The sequence below is a fragment of the Coturnix japonica genome, chromosome 2 (assembly GCF_001577835.2).
Source record: "Coturnix japonica isolate 7356 chromosome 2, Coturnix japonica 2.1, whole genome shotgun sequence".
NCBI classification, from domain to species: domain Eukaryota; kingdom Metazoa; phylum Chordata; class Aves; order Galliformes; family Phasianidae; genus Coturnix; species Coturnix japonica.
This window is the reverse complement of record NC_029517.1, coordinates 93,023,155-93,039,417: the sequence shown is the minus strand read 5'-3', so window position 1 is coordinate 93,039,417 and position 16,263 is coordinate 93,023,155. Positions and strand designations below refer to the sequence as shown.

Here is a 16,263-nt window from a genome sequence, read left to right as displayed (position 1 = left end):
AGAGAAAGAAGACAGGTTTTAAGGAGAGTTAAGAAATGCAACATAGCAGTAAAAATAACTGTTCTCTTGGTACAAGCATATCATATTGCTTGTCTGCATCAAAATAAATAGAGGGGAAAAAATAACAAAAATCCAAAATACGGTTTAATCAAAATTCTGATCATTTTCTCACTCTAAATAAATAAATAAAAATTAAATAAATAAATAAATAAATAGAAATAGTACTTTATATTTTTATAAAATATAGATATATATATAAATATTTTTTAAAATTTATTTATTTATTTATTAAATATTTTTATATAATTCTGCTAATTTCTGGTAGCAGAACTGTTCCACTTTGAAAATGCACACTCGAATGAGGATGTAAATTTCCCCACAGCATATCCAGTTTTAAACTATCAGCACAGATTAAATCCTGGATTGCCAACAAATGGAATATAACCAGCTCCATGTTGATGCAACATTTTCCTGTTTGCTTGAGGGTTTTTTTTAGATTTAAATGTTCTTGTAAGTAGCCTTGAAATTTCATTAATCAAAAACTGAAAACATTTAAAATATATATATGTATAAGGAATGATAAATTCATCACTAAGAACTACTACAAAGAGAGAAATATTTCCATAGATGATCTTGTAGGTTGTTGTGAGACTTAAAAGAGCTCATTTAAATTGAGAATCACACCACAAGCGTAAGGATAAAACATCAGCAATCTCTAATGACATGAATACTGTTTATGTTAACAAAATAGAAAATTCTCTACCACATATTGTATCCTCACTGGAATTCTAAAAAAGTATAATAAAATTCATAAAATTTTTGTCTCTATTTTCTCCTTAAAATGTTAAACAATTCTCTAAATAGAGGAATTCCCAAGACTTGTTTGATTCTTGACATATATTTGCAAATACAAGAAAGTTAAATGTACACATACAAAATTATAGAATATTTTTCTCCACCCTCCATCATAAGCTCAAAACAGGATACTAAAACATTGAAATGACTTATTAATTAAATGCTGTACATAAACTAATACAAAACAAACACACGCTCTGTTCTGCGTAATTCTGCTGTGTGCTGCACAGGTAGGAAGGGGTCATTCTCCATTTTTGGTTCATGGGGAATAACAATTCCTGATGTGGTAACAGGAAAACTGAAGTCAGATACACTATCCATCTGAGGCAACTTGAAGGCTTCAGGATATGTTTTAAAGAGATACCACAACAGTTCCTCTTCATATAATCCAAATGTTAAAATAATGGTGAACAGCTATTTCCAGAAGGAGCATATTTCCTCAGACAGTGTTAGCAGGTATATCTACATCACCAAAATTACATCAGTGTAATATAATTGTTCTTGTAGCTTGTGATATGATGCTATTGTGGCTGACATCACACATTACCCAGAAGACAGTGAGGCTCCTATATTGCTAGATGGCTGCAAACAATTGAATTACAGAATCATAGAACCACAAGATTGAAAAGGACCTACAAGATCATCTAGTCCAACCATTCTCCCATTACCATTGCAACAACAAGCCTCTAAACCATATCTCATAGCTCTTCATATCCGAACACCTCTTGAACATTGCCAGGGATGGCGACTCCACCACCATATCCTTTAACAGCAAAGGCATCATCTTACTGTACTTGCTGTGTAAACTAGAAAAGCAAGTGAGAAAGTGGTAGAAATTTGATGATCATTCAGTAGATACAACAAAACTCTCAGACGTGGGCTGGTGTAGTAGTGGGAAAGAGCACCCCCTTTACTTGTAACCTCTCAGTAGGACTTGAGGCACTCTTACAGATCTAGAGACTTACTTGCCACAACAATATTTAGTGATCCCTAACCATGGATTTTACAGACGAAATTGTAATTAAAAAATGTCAAGTGGAGAAAGCTGAGACAGCCTTTTTGGCAGGCATCTGGAAAAGTAGCTACTGTAGAGGTGAAGAGAAAAGCCCACATGGATAGCATCTGAAAGGCATTAGACTGACCGACTGTGTTCCATACAGTTTAATGACATACACGTATGTGCAGCAGTGCTAACATTGCAGAAATGACGATGGTGACTGGAGAAGCTCACATTGCACAGCACACAGAAGCCATTCCCTACATGTTAGACTAACCTTCTTGGGTACAGAAGCCAGAAATAAGCCAGAGGACTCCTAACAGTGTTCACGTAGAACTGTGCATGCCATATTCATACCACTTCTTAATTCAACCAGCCACCGATGCTAAGAAGCTATCCTCTCATTTAGTTACCTAAGTTCATGCCTGTGAACATGCCTCACTGGAGATGCTAGCTTGTTTCCCCTATCACAGTCAGTGTGCAGGATCAAAAGGGAGAATCACTCTACATTTCACAGGCATTATTCTGGAAGGAATACATTTAGAAAGGAAAGGGTAGTCCATTGTCCAGGTTCAATCTGTCCTTGGTCTTTTTGCCAAGACTGCAGGCAAATACATCAATGATTGTCCTGAAATTTCTCATGCAGCCATTTTTCCGTTGGTAACTGGACAAAGACCAACTTAATGCTCATAATTATTTCTTACATACGGCCTATTTCTTCACAGAACACTGAAGCTATTCATTTGGGACAGCATTTGTATAGTTCAGACTTCAGTTGTTCAGGAGATAAACATGCCCTTATAAAGGCTACAATCCAAAGTACAAAGAACACAGAAGTATTATCAGTACTAGAAGAAAACATGGGAAAGCATGGAGGGTTGATGGCTATCAACAGAGGTTATGCTTTTACTATGTTGAGTTGAAAGTGAGGTAAAGACAACAAACCACATATCAAAGTAACATACTACAGAGATGGACCACAGGAGGAGAGATGGCAGAAGGTGAAGTACAGACACTGAGGGAAGTGAAATCAGTAAATGGGATATCTACAAAGATCTTCCTATCTGGATGCTGAAAAACCAAAGGAAGGTAGTATCAGGAAATCTAGGGAGAGCAATCCTTCAAGTATGTGTCCATACATTTTAAAAATTAATTCTCTCAATACCAATATGCGCATTATTGCAAACATAAAAATAGTAATAATAAACCTAGACATTCAACCTGTCTTTTAATTAAAGCTTTAGGAAAACAATATGTAGTCTAGTTCTTAAAGCATAATATATGAGTAAGAAAGGGATTTTTAGGGTGACGAAATCTGGCAGCTCTGCTTAAGATGCTTGTATTGGAACAGAGGAATAAATGGAGCATTTGTTATCTGGATCTAGCTTCAGGATCATAATTTATATACTGTTATGAATAGTCAAGTACAATGAATGCAATGACTACTTTTGGAGGCACAGTTCAGCACAGCTTACCCTGATAAATCCCCTACCATCCCAGCTTTGTCAAGCTACACTCAGATGATTACTATAAAACAAAAACTAAATCCATACAAAATATCTACCATGTAAAAGCACCTCAGAACATACATACAGTTGTGAGAGGTTTTTACAAATCGCTTATGTGCTTCAATTGGAAGATAACAAAAACATGGCATACTCTACAGGCTGTACCACAAATCTGAGATCTGTTTCAGTTTCCTTCCCTCCATACAGAAAGTACTATTTTGTACACTACGTTTCATTTTGTGCCTTCAGTTTACAATAGTACCTAATTAATAACATCACTACAAAAAAATAATTTATTAAAGTTATTATTACTTATTTGATCCAAATATTTTAAACAAGTGAGGAACAGCCAAAGCTTAAGTATCTAAACTGAGACACTGCCTCAGGGATCAACATTATAATTATTATTCAGAAGGTCTGTGATTGATTAGAATTGTAACTGTAGTACAGAAAGTCAGAAAGGGAAGTAAAGCAGGGCTTCAAGTTTTTGCTTTTTCCTCACATTACCAGGAACAACAAAGCAAGCAATCTTCTAATATAAAGATTTAAGATCCTGAAGGAACTCTGACCGTCAAAATCCCCCCCAGTCCTTCTAAAACAGGAACAGCAGCAGGTGGGTGTTCTAACACCATTTTAATTAACTCTCAAACTTTCAACTATTCAATTAAATTTTCTCTTCACAATACCTGCAAAAGGATCCACTGGGACTCCACTGAGTCTTAAAGACATAATGGCAGGAACACAACAAATTAAAAGTCTTGTGATGTTGCTCTAAGCTCCACTTCCTCTAATTGTGATTATTTGATGACAAACTTGCAACTCAGTCATTGCTTTTCTGCATGCATATGTACCTTAGTCTTTGCCATATTTTGGACATGGATAAACACACAAAAGTACTTCTGTATTTTGTCTTCAGAAAAAGGTGACATTAAAAGAAAGAACTGTTAGTGAGTAAAACCACATTTCTGATACCTTTCTAGTATCACAGCACAGTAGTTCCATAAGGCATTTAGGCACACGTTTGATTTTAAGCACATTAATTTTACCTTAAATTTAAAAAATAAAATAAAATTGCACTCTAAAAGTATCTGTCTGCCTGTCGCTATCAACTGCATAAAAAGCCTGCAAGATTAACAGACTAAGCTCTTAATGTTTAGGAACTTGCAGTAAGGTAAGGAGAGTTGAGGTCTCAGTATTTGTTTGCTTAAGTAGACTTACTCTGTCACAGTATTTACTTTTCCTCTTTATTATTAGTTCCGTGCACTACAGCATGAACTTGGAATGGAAGAATACTAAGCAAAACGTCAAAAGTAAATCTCAAGTTCAAACAGATTCTTAGATCACGGTTTAACTGACTGAACACAGATATGAAAATGCCTGTGAAGTAAAAAACAAACTGTACGAGCCCTGCTAAATCCTCATCCATCCACCAAATAAAACTATCCCTTCCTGATCACAAGACCTGAAATCATTTTGACCTTAGTCTTCCGTTCCCCTCGTTTCCTCACAAGGGAGTTCAGAGACACCATTCCAAGAGGTACCAGAGTAAAGAGTAATACAGTCTTTCCTGCTGAGAAATCACTTAATAAATGCTAGAATTTCAGCACATAGTTGGTCTCTAAGGAGTCCTACAAGAAAAGAGCACTCAGTCAACATCCTTACCCTGAAGGGAAGTGATTTCTCAGAAGTTTACTCAACCCATCAGGGGATGCTGTACTCCTCAACAGTGTGTTTTACCAGAAAGAGCAACATGACTCAGAGAGATCAGACCAAGGTGTGCTAGACTAGTGAGGATACTCTGGCATAAAAATTTATCAGCTTTTACATGACTCTCTCCCAGTTCTGGAAGAGGTAAAATGGTTTGCAGCTGAATCCCCAACAAAGTAGCAGCAATGCCTCGCAGAAAATTTGTTTTTCCTTTGTTATCTCTCCTCTTGCTATTAACTAAATTGAAAGCCAATTTAAAAATAATATTAGTCCTATGTATCATCAGTATTAGAAAATAGTTACTACTGACCAAAACACTTATATTTAGACACACATATATATATTGTAGCCCCCAATATATATTTATAGCCACATTTTTTCAGCTGGTGTAAAATTGCAGAGCATAACTAATTTCCTTGGATCAGTGCCAGATTAAGGCAGCTGAGAATCCAGCCCTGTGGCTTGAAAGCTACATTTACAGCTACAGAGGCTTTACTGTGAGCTATTTGCCTATCACCTGCTAAAGAAATACAGGTGTTCATGTTACTGTCATCATACCATTTCCTATTACACTGTTTTTGCTGTCTCCACCTTTTTAAGCCATGTTATCAATATTTTTCTGTCTACCCTGAAGATCTTGCTGGATGAAAGAGGAACCAGAAGGAAACCTGAGGCAAAAACAGACTCCAAACATTATTCTCAAATTGTGTTTATGCAAAGGATCGTGAAATCTCTCTCTTTATGGACTCAGGAAAAGGAAGAAATCCCCTGCCCAGGGAGGTGGTGGAGTCTCCTTCTCTGGAGATATTCAAGACCCGCCTGGACGCCTACCTGTGTGACGTGGTGTAGGGAGCCTGCTTTGGCAGGGGGGTTGGACTCGATGATCTCTAGAGGTCCCTTCCAACCCCTACAATTCTGTGATTCTGTGAAGAATTTGCAATATAAGGCAGAGCCCTGGTTTCACCTGGTCAGTCCCCTCAGATTAACAAGTTTCAATGTCTCTTCATGATAGCATAGCAACAATGATGCCTGTGGCAAGAATCTGCATCGTTATAATCACTCTAATGAAGTTAAATTGGTTAAAAAGAGAGAGAGAATATAAACCAGAAGAAAAGGTATAGTACTGGAAGTTAAAATCATTTGTTCAAACAACCCTCCCAACTGCATAGCTTTTATGTAGATGCAAGAAATGATCATTCCTTAGACAACAGCTCACACACTCACCTGCCCCAGATCTAAAGTGACATTGACTTCATTGTACTTTAAGCCCTTAGAAAGAGGAGGACTTTGCCACCAGCGCTCCGTTCCGTCAATGGCGTTAGTGATTGGGTGAGCTTTACTGGGATCCCCAGCATTGCAGTAGTCACAGAATTGTCCCTGAAACACAGAAAATTAAAGAGGTTGTCTCAGTCAAGATTGTACACACTGCAGATGTGTGCTGTTGTTCACTGAGGTTCTGAATTGGAGCTCTACCTAAAAACTGAGTTAAATCTTGCTTCTCTATGTATATAGTGTACTTGATTGTTTTCTTTTGCAATTAAAGCTCACATTTATACCTTGAAACACAGAATGTAATTTCAGAAATCTCTTAAGACAATAAATCTCATATCTTATTAATAAATAATATTAATAGTATTAATATCTTATTAATACATTTACTGATACTTTGCTGAAATTATCTGTATTACTTCTGCAGGCACTTCCACAGGAATGTAATGAAACAAAGACACTTAGAGCTGGGATAACATCAACATAAAATTTACCCTCAGTTCTCCTAAAATACTGTGAAAGCAACATGTGTACATGGACAAGTAGTAGCAAACCCATAAGAAAATCATCTACAACTTGTGAATGTGTAAATTTACAGTTATCATTTTATAGCATGAACAAATATATATCCATGTTATTATAATACATTCTGAATCAGAATCTTGAAGAAATACACATCCATGGAAAATGCTATGGATTACACAGAGCATTCCCTTTCAGGACGATGAAAGAATCCCATTGTATCTTCATTTGCCAAAGTTACCACACGATTTTTAATCCACAATTAAAGCCACACTCCGGATATGCCCTGATAATCTCTCTTTGGCAGTTTCTAAAGCTCTTTATACTGTTCCTTACAATAATGGTGAATAAACTTCAGGAAACTTAATTTTAATTTGGCATCTTGGCATGTCCCATAGCAGTATTTTTATCTTCAAGAAACCGCATTGTACAGTCTACTAAGATTAGTGCTGAAGAATCGAAATTAGCCATTAAGGAATCTTTTCACTGTCCAATTCACATCTTATTCCAGTCGCTGGGTGCAGATAATTGATGCAAGAGAAACTGTGCCAGAAACGGATCTTGGTAGAACCCCAAAAGAAAAACAGCATTTTCATTAAATGCTACAATCCCTTTAATTTACTTCAGCCAGACAGTCATTTAAACCATTCAGTCTGTGACATGTGAACACTATATTGGATTTGTGTTTTAAGTAAGGTAGTATGTCATATTTGAACCTTTTCCTTTTCTAACTAAACAAATTTTTAACAACAAGATGCGACATCTTTTTGTTTTTTCCACAACCTTTCTTGTCTAGCCTTAAATATATACCTGCCTTGGAAGTATTCACACAGTTCCATACAACTGTCATTATTTTGTTTGCCACTGCTGTCACACTAATCAGTGCAAATTAACTAGAGAGGTCACACTTGTCTACTTCTAACACAGGAATGAGGGCAGTAGTTCTGTCCTAATCCTGCTCTTCTGGCAAGATCAGAATATGACAGAAGTGCCAAAAGACACAACCACCATTAGCTGATTAGTTGATCTGACTCATTAATCTTGAGAATTCCTTACAATTACTTGAAGGGAGCTTATAAAAAGGAAGAAAATCAAATTTTGAATCAGTCTAATAGTAATAGGACAAGAGGGAATGGTTTTAAACTAAAAGAGGGGAGATTCAGTTTAGATGTTAGGAAGAAATTCTTCACTCAGAGGGTGGTGAGGCGCTGGCACAGCTGCCCATAGAAGCTGTGGTGCCCCATCCCTGGAGGTGCTCAAGGCCAGGTTGGATGGGGCCCTGGACAGCTGAGCTGCTGGGGACAGCCCTGCCCATGGCATGGGGTGAGACTGGGTGGGCTTTGAGGTCCTTTCCAACTCAAGCCTTCCCATGATTCTATGAATTTGAAAAAGTTATTTAAAAGTGTTCTAAATCTGTATGCACATAGGCTGGTTAACTGTGGCAATCAAGTTATAACATATTCTTCCTCTAGCCGATGGAGATTTGGATGATTTTTGTACAAACAACTACAGTATGCCAGGACACAACGGGATTCTAACATAGTTGACACCACATAGGCTGCACTAGCTACAAGTAACACTGCCAGCTTCTGCAGTGAGGCCAGAGAACATTGTGTCACAATCCGCAAAAGCAATACATTGAGAAATGAGCCCAGCCATCAAAACCAGCAGTTGCCACCACATGAGATCATCTTTATTGTTCAGATTTTCTGACAAAGGCACACTTGGAGTTCTGATATAGGTAGTACAACACCACAGGACTCTCCTGAACAGTTTAGCAGCACACATGAAAAATCACCTTTACTTCACATTCACAATGATCTGGCTGGAAATACACAGGAAACAGTTGCTGCCATGGTAGTTCTAGCCTTGATTTGGCCACAGCCTCAAGAAAGGCTGAATGAAAAGAAAACAATGAGGAGTATTCAGTGCCAGCATTACATTTACATACATCTCCTCTGTATTTCAGTCTACCAGAACACTTGATCTGAACTCAAGATACTATTTTTTTCTTTTTGGACACGTAATTCAAAGCATTTCATTGCAACAACCGGAGTTTCAGTTATATAAAGTACATTCCAGCAAATCTGCCAACAAGACATTAAAAAAAAAGAAAGAAAGAATAAATGATTGGGCTGAGCAGCCTTCCCCGCTCCTCCCTGGCAGTACCTGCAGGCAAGATCCCCCAGCCTGCCTGCCACAGGACACATCTCGATCCAGGAGCCTGGGCACGCAGCCACTGCTTGAATTTGGCTGCAATTCACCAGCAAGGCAGGTGTGCATCCTCTGGTGACCTTGTTACCCTCTTCCCCTCAGTTCTTCTGCGTGAAGGAGAGAAAGAAACTGCATAAAGCAGTTTGCTGAAATGCTGAAAATGATGAAGAAGTCTAATCTGTGTATAATAAAAAGCTACAACGATGAAGGACTTGTTCATAAATTAATACCTAGAGGAGATGTAGCCACTAGCAGGACAGGACAGGTATGCAACTAACTTTAACTCACACCCGCACACCACTGTGGACAGATCTGCAGGCAAAGCCAGGCATGTCATTTATCTGCCAGAGCTGCTGAAATATTCTGTACTGTAGCACATTTGTTCACTCAGCACTGCTCTTATTAAGTTATTGTCCCTCTTGCCAATGAATGGAGAGAACCACTGCTTTCCTCAGTGTACATCCAGCGCTGCCTCACAAGCCTCACCTGGTGGCTGAACTAAGCTGCAACTGAAGGAACTGCACACCTGAAGGGCTTCCTTTTAAGAGAGCCTCTTAATGCTCTTTCAACATTTGCTGGGGATGATGAGCTCCACTAAGGAATACAATAAATCATATAAAGAACATATAAAAACCAAAAGACAAGATGAAAAGAAGAGGCTAATTCAAGTACTTGAAAGGAACTTATAAGCAGGTGAGGGATCAACTTTTTACATATTCTATTAGTGATAGGACAAGGGGGAGTGTCTTTAAACTAAAAGAGGAGAGACTTCAGTTAGATGTTAGGCAGAAAATTTTCACTGAAAGGATGGTGAGGCACTGGAACAGGTTTCCCATAGAAGCTGCAGTGCCCCATCCCTGGAGGCACTCAGAGCCAGGTTGGATGGTGCCCAGGGCAGCTGAGCTGCTGGGTACACCCTACACCATAGCAGGGTGTAGGACTGGTTGGGCTTTAAGTTCCCTTTCAACCTAAGGCATTCTATAATTCAGTGAGAAGCAGCAGAAAAGAAGCTGAGCTGTTCTTTTTGCCCTATTTTAATTGCTTGTGTTAGTACTACAACAGAGCGGTCTATTCCCTTAATAGAGAGGAAGATCCCTCTCCTCACCTTCTTTCTGACTTCCCTGTTCTTAAGCACAGCAGCCACCATCCATCTTTGGCCAGACTCCAGATGTGAGTGACTCAGGTGCACAGCACGGCTTCAGCCTGGTACTGTCACAGCAGCTGCTAGACCCATCTCTGCCACCATACGCAAAAGCCACCAGACTCTTAAGAAACAGCACACACAAATACTTACGCTGATCTAAGTCCTTCAAAATAAGCTCCGTTTCTGCAGCACTTTCATGTGCATCTGTCCAATTTTCCACCAATAAAAAAATAAAACAACAAGCAAGACTCTTTTGAACTCAAGAAGCAGAGGGGACTGATAATATGCACATTGTGCTGCTATCGCATTTTCCATGGCTGGATTTCCCTGGCCTGGGGAAGGAATTTTCCAAGTTTTCTCAAGCCACAATATCTACAGAAGTATTGAAGCGCTGTACCTCAGTGTGGCTTTGTTAGAACTGGAGAGCAATGCAGCTGCATCCACATTTACACAAAGGCTGCAGGAGGCACAGCAGGCTCCCACCAGCACCAGCAGTCCTCCAGGGAATGGAATCAGCCCTGACCCATAGCTGCCCTCTAACCCAGGGTCTGCAACACAAACATTTAACAAGAGGAACTCCCATCCTTTCATTTCATTTTCCCCTCATTTCCAAAAGGATGCGAGTATACAAAGGGAATAATTACAAAAATAATCACGCCACAAACAGCAGACCAAGCAGTTTCCCCATCACTACAACCTCAGCTGAAGTATTTACTACCTGCAGCCCAACTTTGCGAACAGGAAAACTGTGTTTCTCAGCCTGAAAGCACCTCAGAGCACTCTAAGCTTTTTGTGAGAGGGTATTCTGCAGCCGCAAGGTACAAATGGGAGAGATCTGGGAGGGCTGAGGCAAAGTCCTGATAGAGCCGATAGAAAACATCACCCCAGCCCACCACAAAGCTGACCTACTGCTCGCCGCCTGCCCTCCCACAGGGATGCTCACGCAAGGAGCGTTACCACTGGAGAAATATCTCTCCATTAACTCCTCTGGATGAGTTCTATCCCTCTGCAGGTGCAACCTGCCCTCATCCCTGAATTAAGAGCCAGCTTGCCGTCGCTAACTCCATCCCCCTGCCCGTCGCCGTTACCTGTATGGCTCTCCCTAGTGGGGCCGCGGCCGGCCCCCCCACCAGCTTGCAGTACAGCTCCGGCCGCCCTCCACCCGCCTCCTCCCCGCAGGTGGCGGTGGCGGAGATGCCGGCCGTCTCGGCCAGGTTGAAGTACGGCGGGTGGAGACTGAGACCGAGGGATCCGGGAGGCTCCGTCTGCGCGGGGCACAGGGAGAAGAGCGGCGGGAGCAGAGCCATGAGGAGCCGGCAGCCCGGTGCTGGGGTACCGTGGGCAAAGCGACCCAACACCACAGCCATCCTGCACCGGGCTCTGCCCTCGCCTCCCCCGGCGCGGCCGTGTAGCTGAGGCGGGCGGAGGCCGGGGGCTGCCCGGCTGCGGTGTGCGGGGCGGGGAGAGGCACGAACACACCCCCGCTGAGGCGAGGCGGCCACGGGGAGTGCGGAGCTGCTCGGTAGGAGGCGAGGGTTCGGCATGGCAGCGGCTGCCAAGGTGAGGAAAAAGGCCTGTGGGGTTGTGCCAGGTGCCGGCCCCGCAGCCATGCTCAGGTGATCCTCCCCCTGAGGGAAACGTATCGCTAACGGAGCGCGGAGACATCTCCGAGCATCCCACCTCACAAGCCATGGCCTGTACTGCATAAAACTACGGTTTTCCAGGCTTTCTCCGACAGTTTCACTCAAGGTGTGCCCTGCTGCTGTCTGCAGGCCCCCAGGAAGGCAGCTTGCCATCTCCTTTAAGGAATTTGGCACAGGTTTTAGAAAACAAAGTCAGATAGTTTTTTTGGCTAAAAAACAAGTCATACCCATCAGCTTCACCACATTGCCATCCTCTTTACGGTTGATCTTTTAGGTCTTTTCCAACCTTGGTGATTCTATGATTCTTTCATACCTATTCACATTCCCCACCCCCAGCCCCTCCACACACACACACAATCACACATCCACTGCTCATCTTTCATAATAAAATTCATAGGATTCGGGCACAAAGATACACATACCTCTAATATTTTAATGGTGATTCATGTGAGTAGCAAAGGATTTCGTAACTCGTGAAAGATGTGCTACATGCCACACAGCGCTAGCAAGGGAGATCTATTTCAGGAAGCACCAACCACAAGCTATTGATTTTGTCTGCGAGCAAATATCACCACCTCTTGCCCTGTGTCATTACAGCTTTAGCACATCATAGAAATATCTGTGGGAAGCCATTTTTCTGTTCTTCATAGTAAAGATGAGAATAAATATTGCATACATGTAAATATATCAGATTTGGGCTTTCTACCCATAAATGCTATAAATTTCTAGAGCAACTTAAAAATATTATCTTTTCCCAACTGTGACTTTGGGGAAATGAAATCATCTTAATACACATCCCATGATACTTTGTACTTCATAAAAAGGACGAGAACCACAGAATGCCAGGGGTTGGAAGGAACGTCTGGGAGATCATCAAGTCCAAACCCTTGCTTAAGCATGGAGAATTGCAAAAAACAATTAGGCAATAGCATCTTTAAATGTTCCATTAAATGAGATGCTAAACTGCCAGATTAGATTTGTCCCATCTAGCCTGGCCTTGAATGCCTCCAGGGATGGGGCATCCACAACTTCCTTGGGCAACCTGTTCCAGTGTGTCACCACCCTCCGTGTGAAAAACTTCCTTCTAACATCTAACCTAAACCTCTCCCGTCTCAGTTTAAAACCATTCCCCCTTGTCCTATCCAGGCTGGCCATTTAGCTAGCATGCTTTTAAAGATGTTGCTTCTGTATATAACTAGGAAGCCATCAGATATTGTCTCCTCTTCATTCACAAATAAACATTTGGTTTTGCACAATCAAATTAGTTTACACCTGTAGTGGGGTTGTTGATTATACTGACAACAATTCTTTTGATATGAATGTTTCAAATTAAAAAAAGACAGTATTAATTACAGAGATTGTATGTAGTACCTCTTTATTTTGAATGCTGAACTCTTTTTTGTCACCTCTGTCTCTCTGTACTCTGAAATAATCACTTAGAAAGGTTTTTCTGAGAACTATTACCTTAGCACAGACCAGGTGACTCAGATATGTTTGATGAAGCTTTAAAAGAAAACAAAATGAACAGGGAATGTTCTCAGATCCATGTAATCTCTATATCAGGGAAGGAATAGGGTGTGAAGAGCTATCCCTGAAGAATGGGCATGAGTGAGTTAAAAGCCTATGGGTGAGTTTTAGAGACTGAGGCAATATAAAGGGAGCCTTTCGGCTGGTGTCTACTATAGGTCACTTGATCAAGCAGAGCTTGTTGATGAAGAGACCTGAGAGGCCTTTCAGTATCTATAGAGGTGCTATGAGAAAGGAGAGGACAGATTCTTTCTCTTCTCACTAGTGACAAGTGACAGGACGAGGGAAAATGGCCTCAAGTTGCGCCAGGGCAAGTTTAGGTTGGATATTAGGAAGAACTTCTTTACAGAAAGGGTAGTTAGGTACTGGAATAGGCTCCCCAGGGAGGTGGTTGAATCGCCATCCCTGGTTGTGTTTAAGAGCCATTTGGATGTAGTGCTCAGGGATATGATTTAGTGTAGGGTTTTTAGAGTTAGGGTTCTGGTTAGGCTGTGGTTGGACTTGATGATCTTCAAGGTCTTTTCCAACCTGGGTAATTCTATGATTCTATGATTTAGCAGGGTTTGATTCTATTCCCCATAGACTTCAACTGCAATTATGAATATCTGCAGCAATATCAGTTATTAATTAGACAGTAGACATAGAGTTTGAATGTCCGCAGACACAAAGCACTTGAATGCAGGCTCCCTAACTTCTCTCTAGTTGGGCAGATGGAAGATGGGTAAACAACTAACTTCCAACTGAGTCATAAAATCAACATACACAGAGGATAAGTAGGGAAAGGAAATGGAAATGAAAGCTGATCTGTATGCAACATCATAAAGTGGTAACACTTCAGGAAGGCAAAATTTCAATGCTGAGTGGGGAAAATTCCAGGCTGTTTATTGCTGAAAGGATGAATGCACACAGTTATGAACACACTGGGTAAACTATTTCTATCATTAGATAAACTTTTCCTTTTTCAGGTTCAGATTTGCAAATTCTCCATTCTATTTTTAAAAAGGTTTGTAAGACACATAAATACTCAGCCTAGTTTGCCTGAGGAGCTGTGGAATTTGTTTCTGGAGTAGTTTTTACTATTTCTCTTGCTCTCACCCTTTTAAGGGTATTTCTTAAAATAAAGAGTAACTCAAAATCCATTGCTAACATGACAGGATGTAGCAGAATTGGCCTGTATTCTTTGTAAATATTATAAAAGCAAAACATAATTACACACATAGCAGGTTGTGCTGCAGTTTAGAACAGGGAAAATTAATATAAACAATAGGCCAGATGGAAATTATTTTACTGACTGTTTTAGTTGTTGATGATCATAGAATCATAGAATTACCCAGGTTGGAAAAGACCTTGAAAGTTGGACCATCAAGTCCAACCGCAGCCTAACCAGAACTCTAACAACCCTACACTAAATCATATCCCTGAGCACCACATCCAAACGGCTCTTAAACACACCCAGGGATGGCGATTCAACCACCTCCCTGGGGAGGTAGATGATGGTTTAAACATGTTCATCTGAACAAGAAAAATTTCAACTAAGCCCATTATTGTGGAACGCTTTATTTGTAGGATGTTTATAGTGAAAAGTTAGTAATAATCAGCTGCTACGTCACTCAGGGATTTATGTTATGTAACTCTAAGCAGCTGGACCCCAAATTGCTGAACAGAGCAGCGCAGGTAGGAAAATGTATTTCTCAAAGGGCAGTACTATTCAAGGGGCAGGAACTTCTAGTCTTTACAATCTTCTGTTCATAGTTCTTTCTGTGAGGTACTGGAAATGAAACATGTCCTATGCTAACTTCATAAGAGTCCTTGTATTATTATGTAGGTATAATTTGTACTGGATCCAGTCCCACAGGAGCAAACATACCAGATGACCCCGTGCAGATCCTAAAAGGAGTGAGCAGACACCAACATGCACATCATATTCCCCACAGTGAAGGACAGCTGGTGACTCACCAACACATCCCAAGCTACCATTAGAATGAAATCTCCAACTTCAGCAGAGCAGGGAGAAGGTGAGGATAATATCAAGGAAAGGAGGTGTGCATAACTGTTTTAACTGCTTAATTATTAATACAGATTTGCTTTTCTACACAGACACGTTTTTCTTTTTATGCAGTAATTACATCTGCTTTAATCACAGACAATACACAGTTGAATATAGTTGTCGTTTCAGATTTTGTGGGCAAAATAATAAAGGCACTTCAAAATTTGCACCTTGATGTTTAAAGTGCAAGGGGGTGGAGTTAGTGAGGGTTTGTATTGCATTAGTCTTCTATTTTGTCATTCATCCAAAGTAGTTTTTGTTTTTCCTTTGTCAGAATACACAGCATTTTGGCTGAGGAATGTTAAATGGTTGGCGCGTTCCAATAGGCTGGATAAATATGGGGATTTTCCAGGGGTGAGGCAGGGAGTGTGTGCAGATTACTAATATTTTCCTCTATCCATGGGCAAGTACCGCTGTGCAACTGGATCAGAGCAAGGATGACTCTTAACTATGCAATCCGCTGAGCATATTCAGTTTTAAGTTTCAGGAACAATCCGAGAGATCAGCTTTGTTTGTATGATCCACTCAGTAAGCAGAGCTATAGGATCATTCCATTTGGAAAGAGCACTAGGATCATCCAATCCAAACATCAGCCCATTCCTACCATGTCCACTGTCCATGTCCCGCAGCCCCACATCCACACAGTTATGGAACACCTCCAAGGAGGGTGAGTCCACCAGCTGGTCACAGGAGAATAGGGTTATGTTCACACCAGGCCATACAGTCTAAGGCGAGCTCACACTATTAGAAGCTTTCATCTGCTTTTCTGTAGTTCATTTTGTTGTATGCACAAGATTAAATTTGCCTCGGGAATAATTGCTGCAGCAAAT

The 16,263-nt window shown here is 40.7% G+C and overlaps 1 protein-coding gene across 1 annotated transcript in view; it reads right to left on the bottom strand.

Annotated features, from left to right (window-relative positions):
* LAMA3 (laminin subunit alpha 3) overlaps positions 1 to 11,881 on the bottom strand; it is a 102,705-nt gene extending 90,824 nt beyond the window's left edge. Inside the window, 3 exon segments of the mRNA XM_015855427.2 lie at positions 6,292 to 6,444; positions 11,305 to 11,848; positions 11,850 to 11,881. Of these exon segments, the coding sequence (XP_015710913.2) occupies positions 6,292 to 6,444; positions 11,305 to 11,848; positions 11,850 to 11,881 (729 nt within the window).
* Positions 11,882 to 16,263: the final 4,382 nt, after the last annotated feature.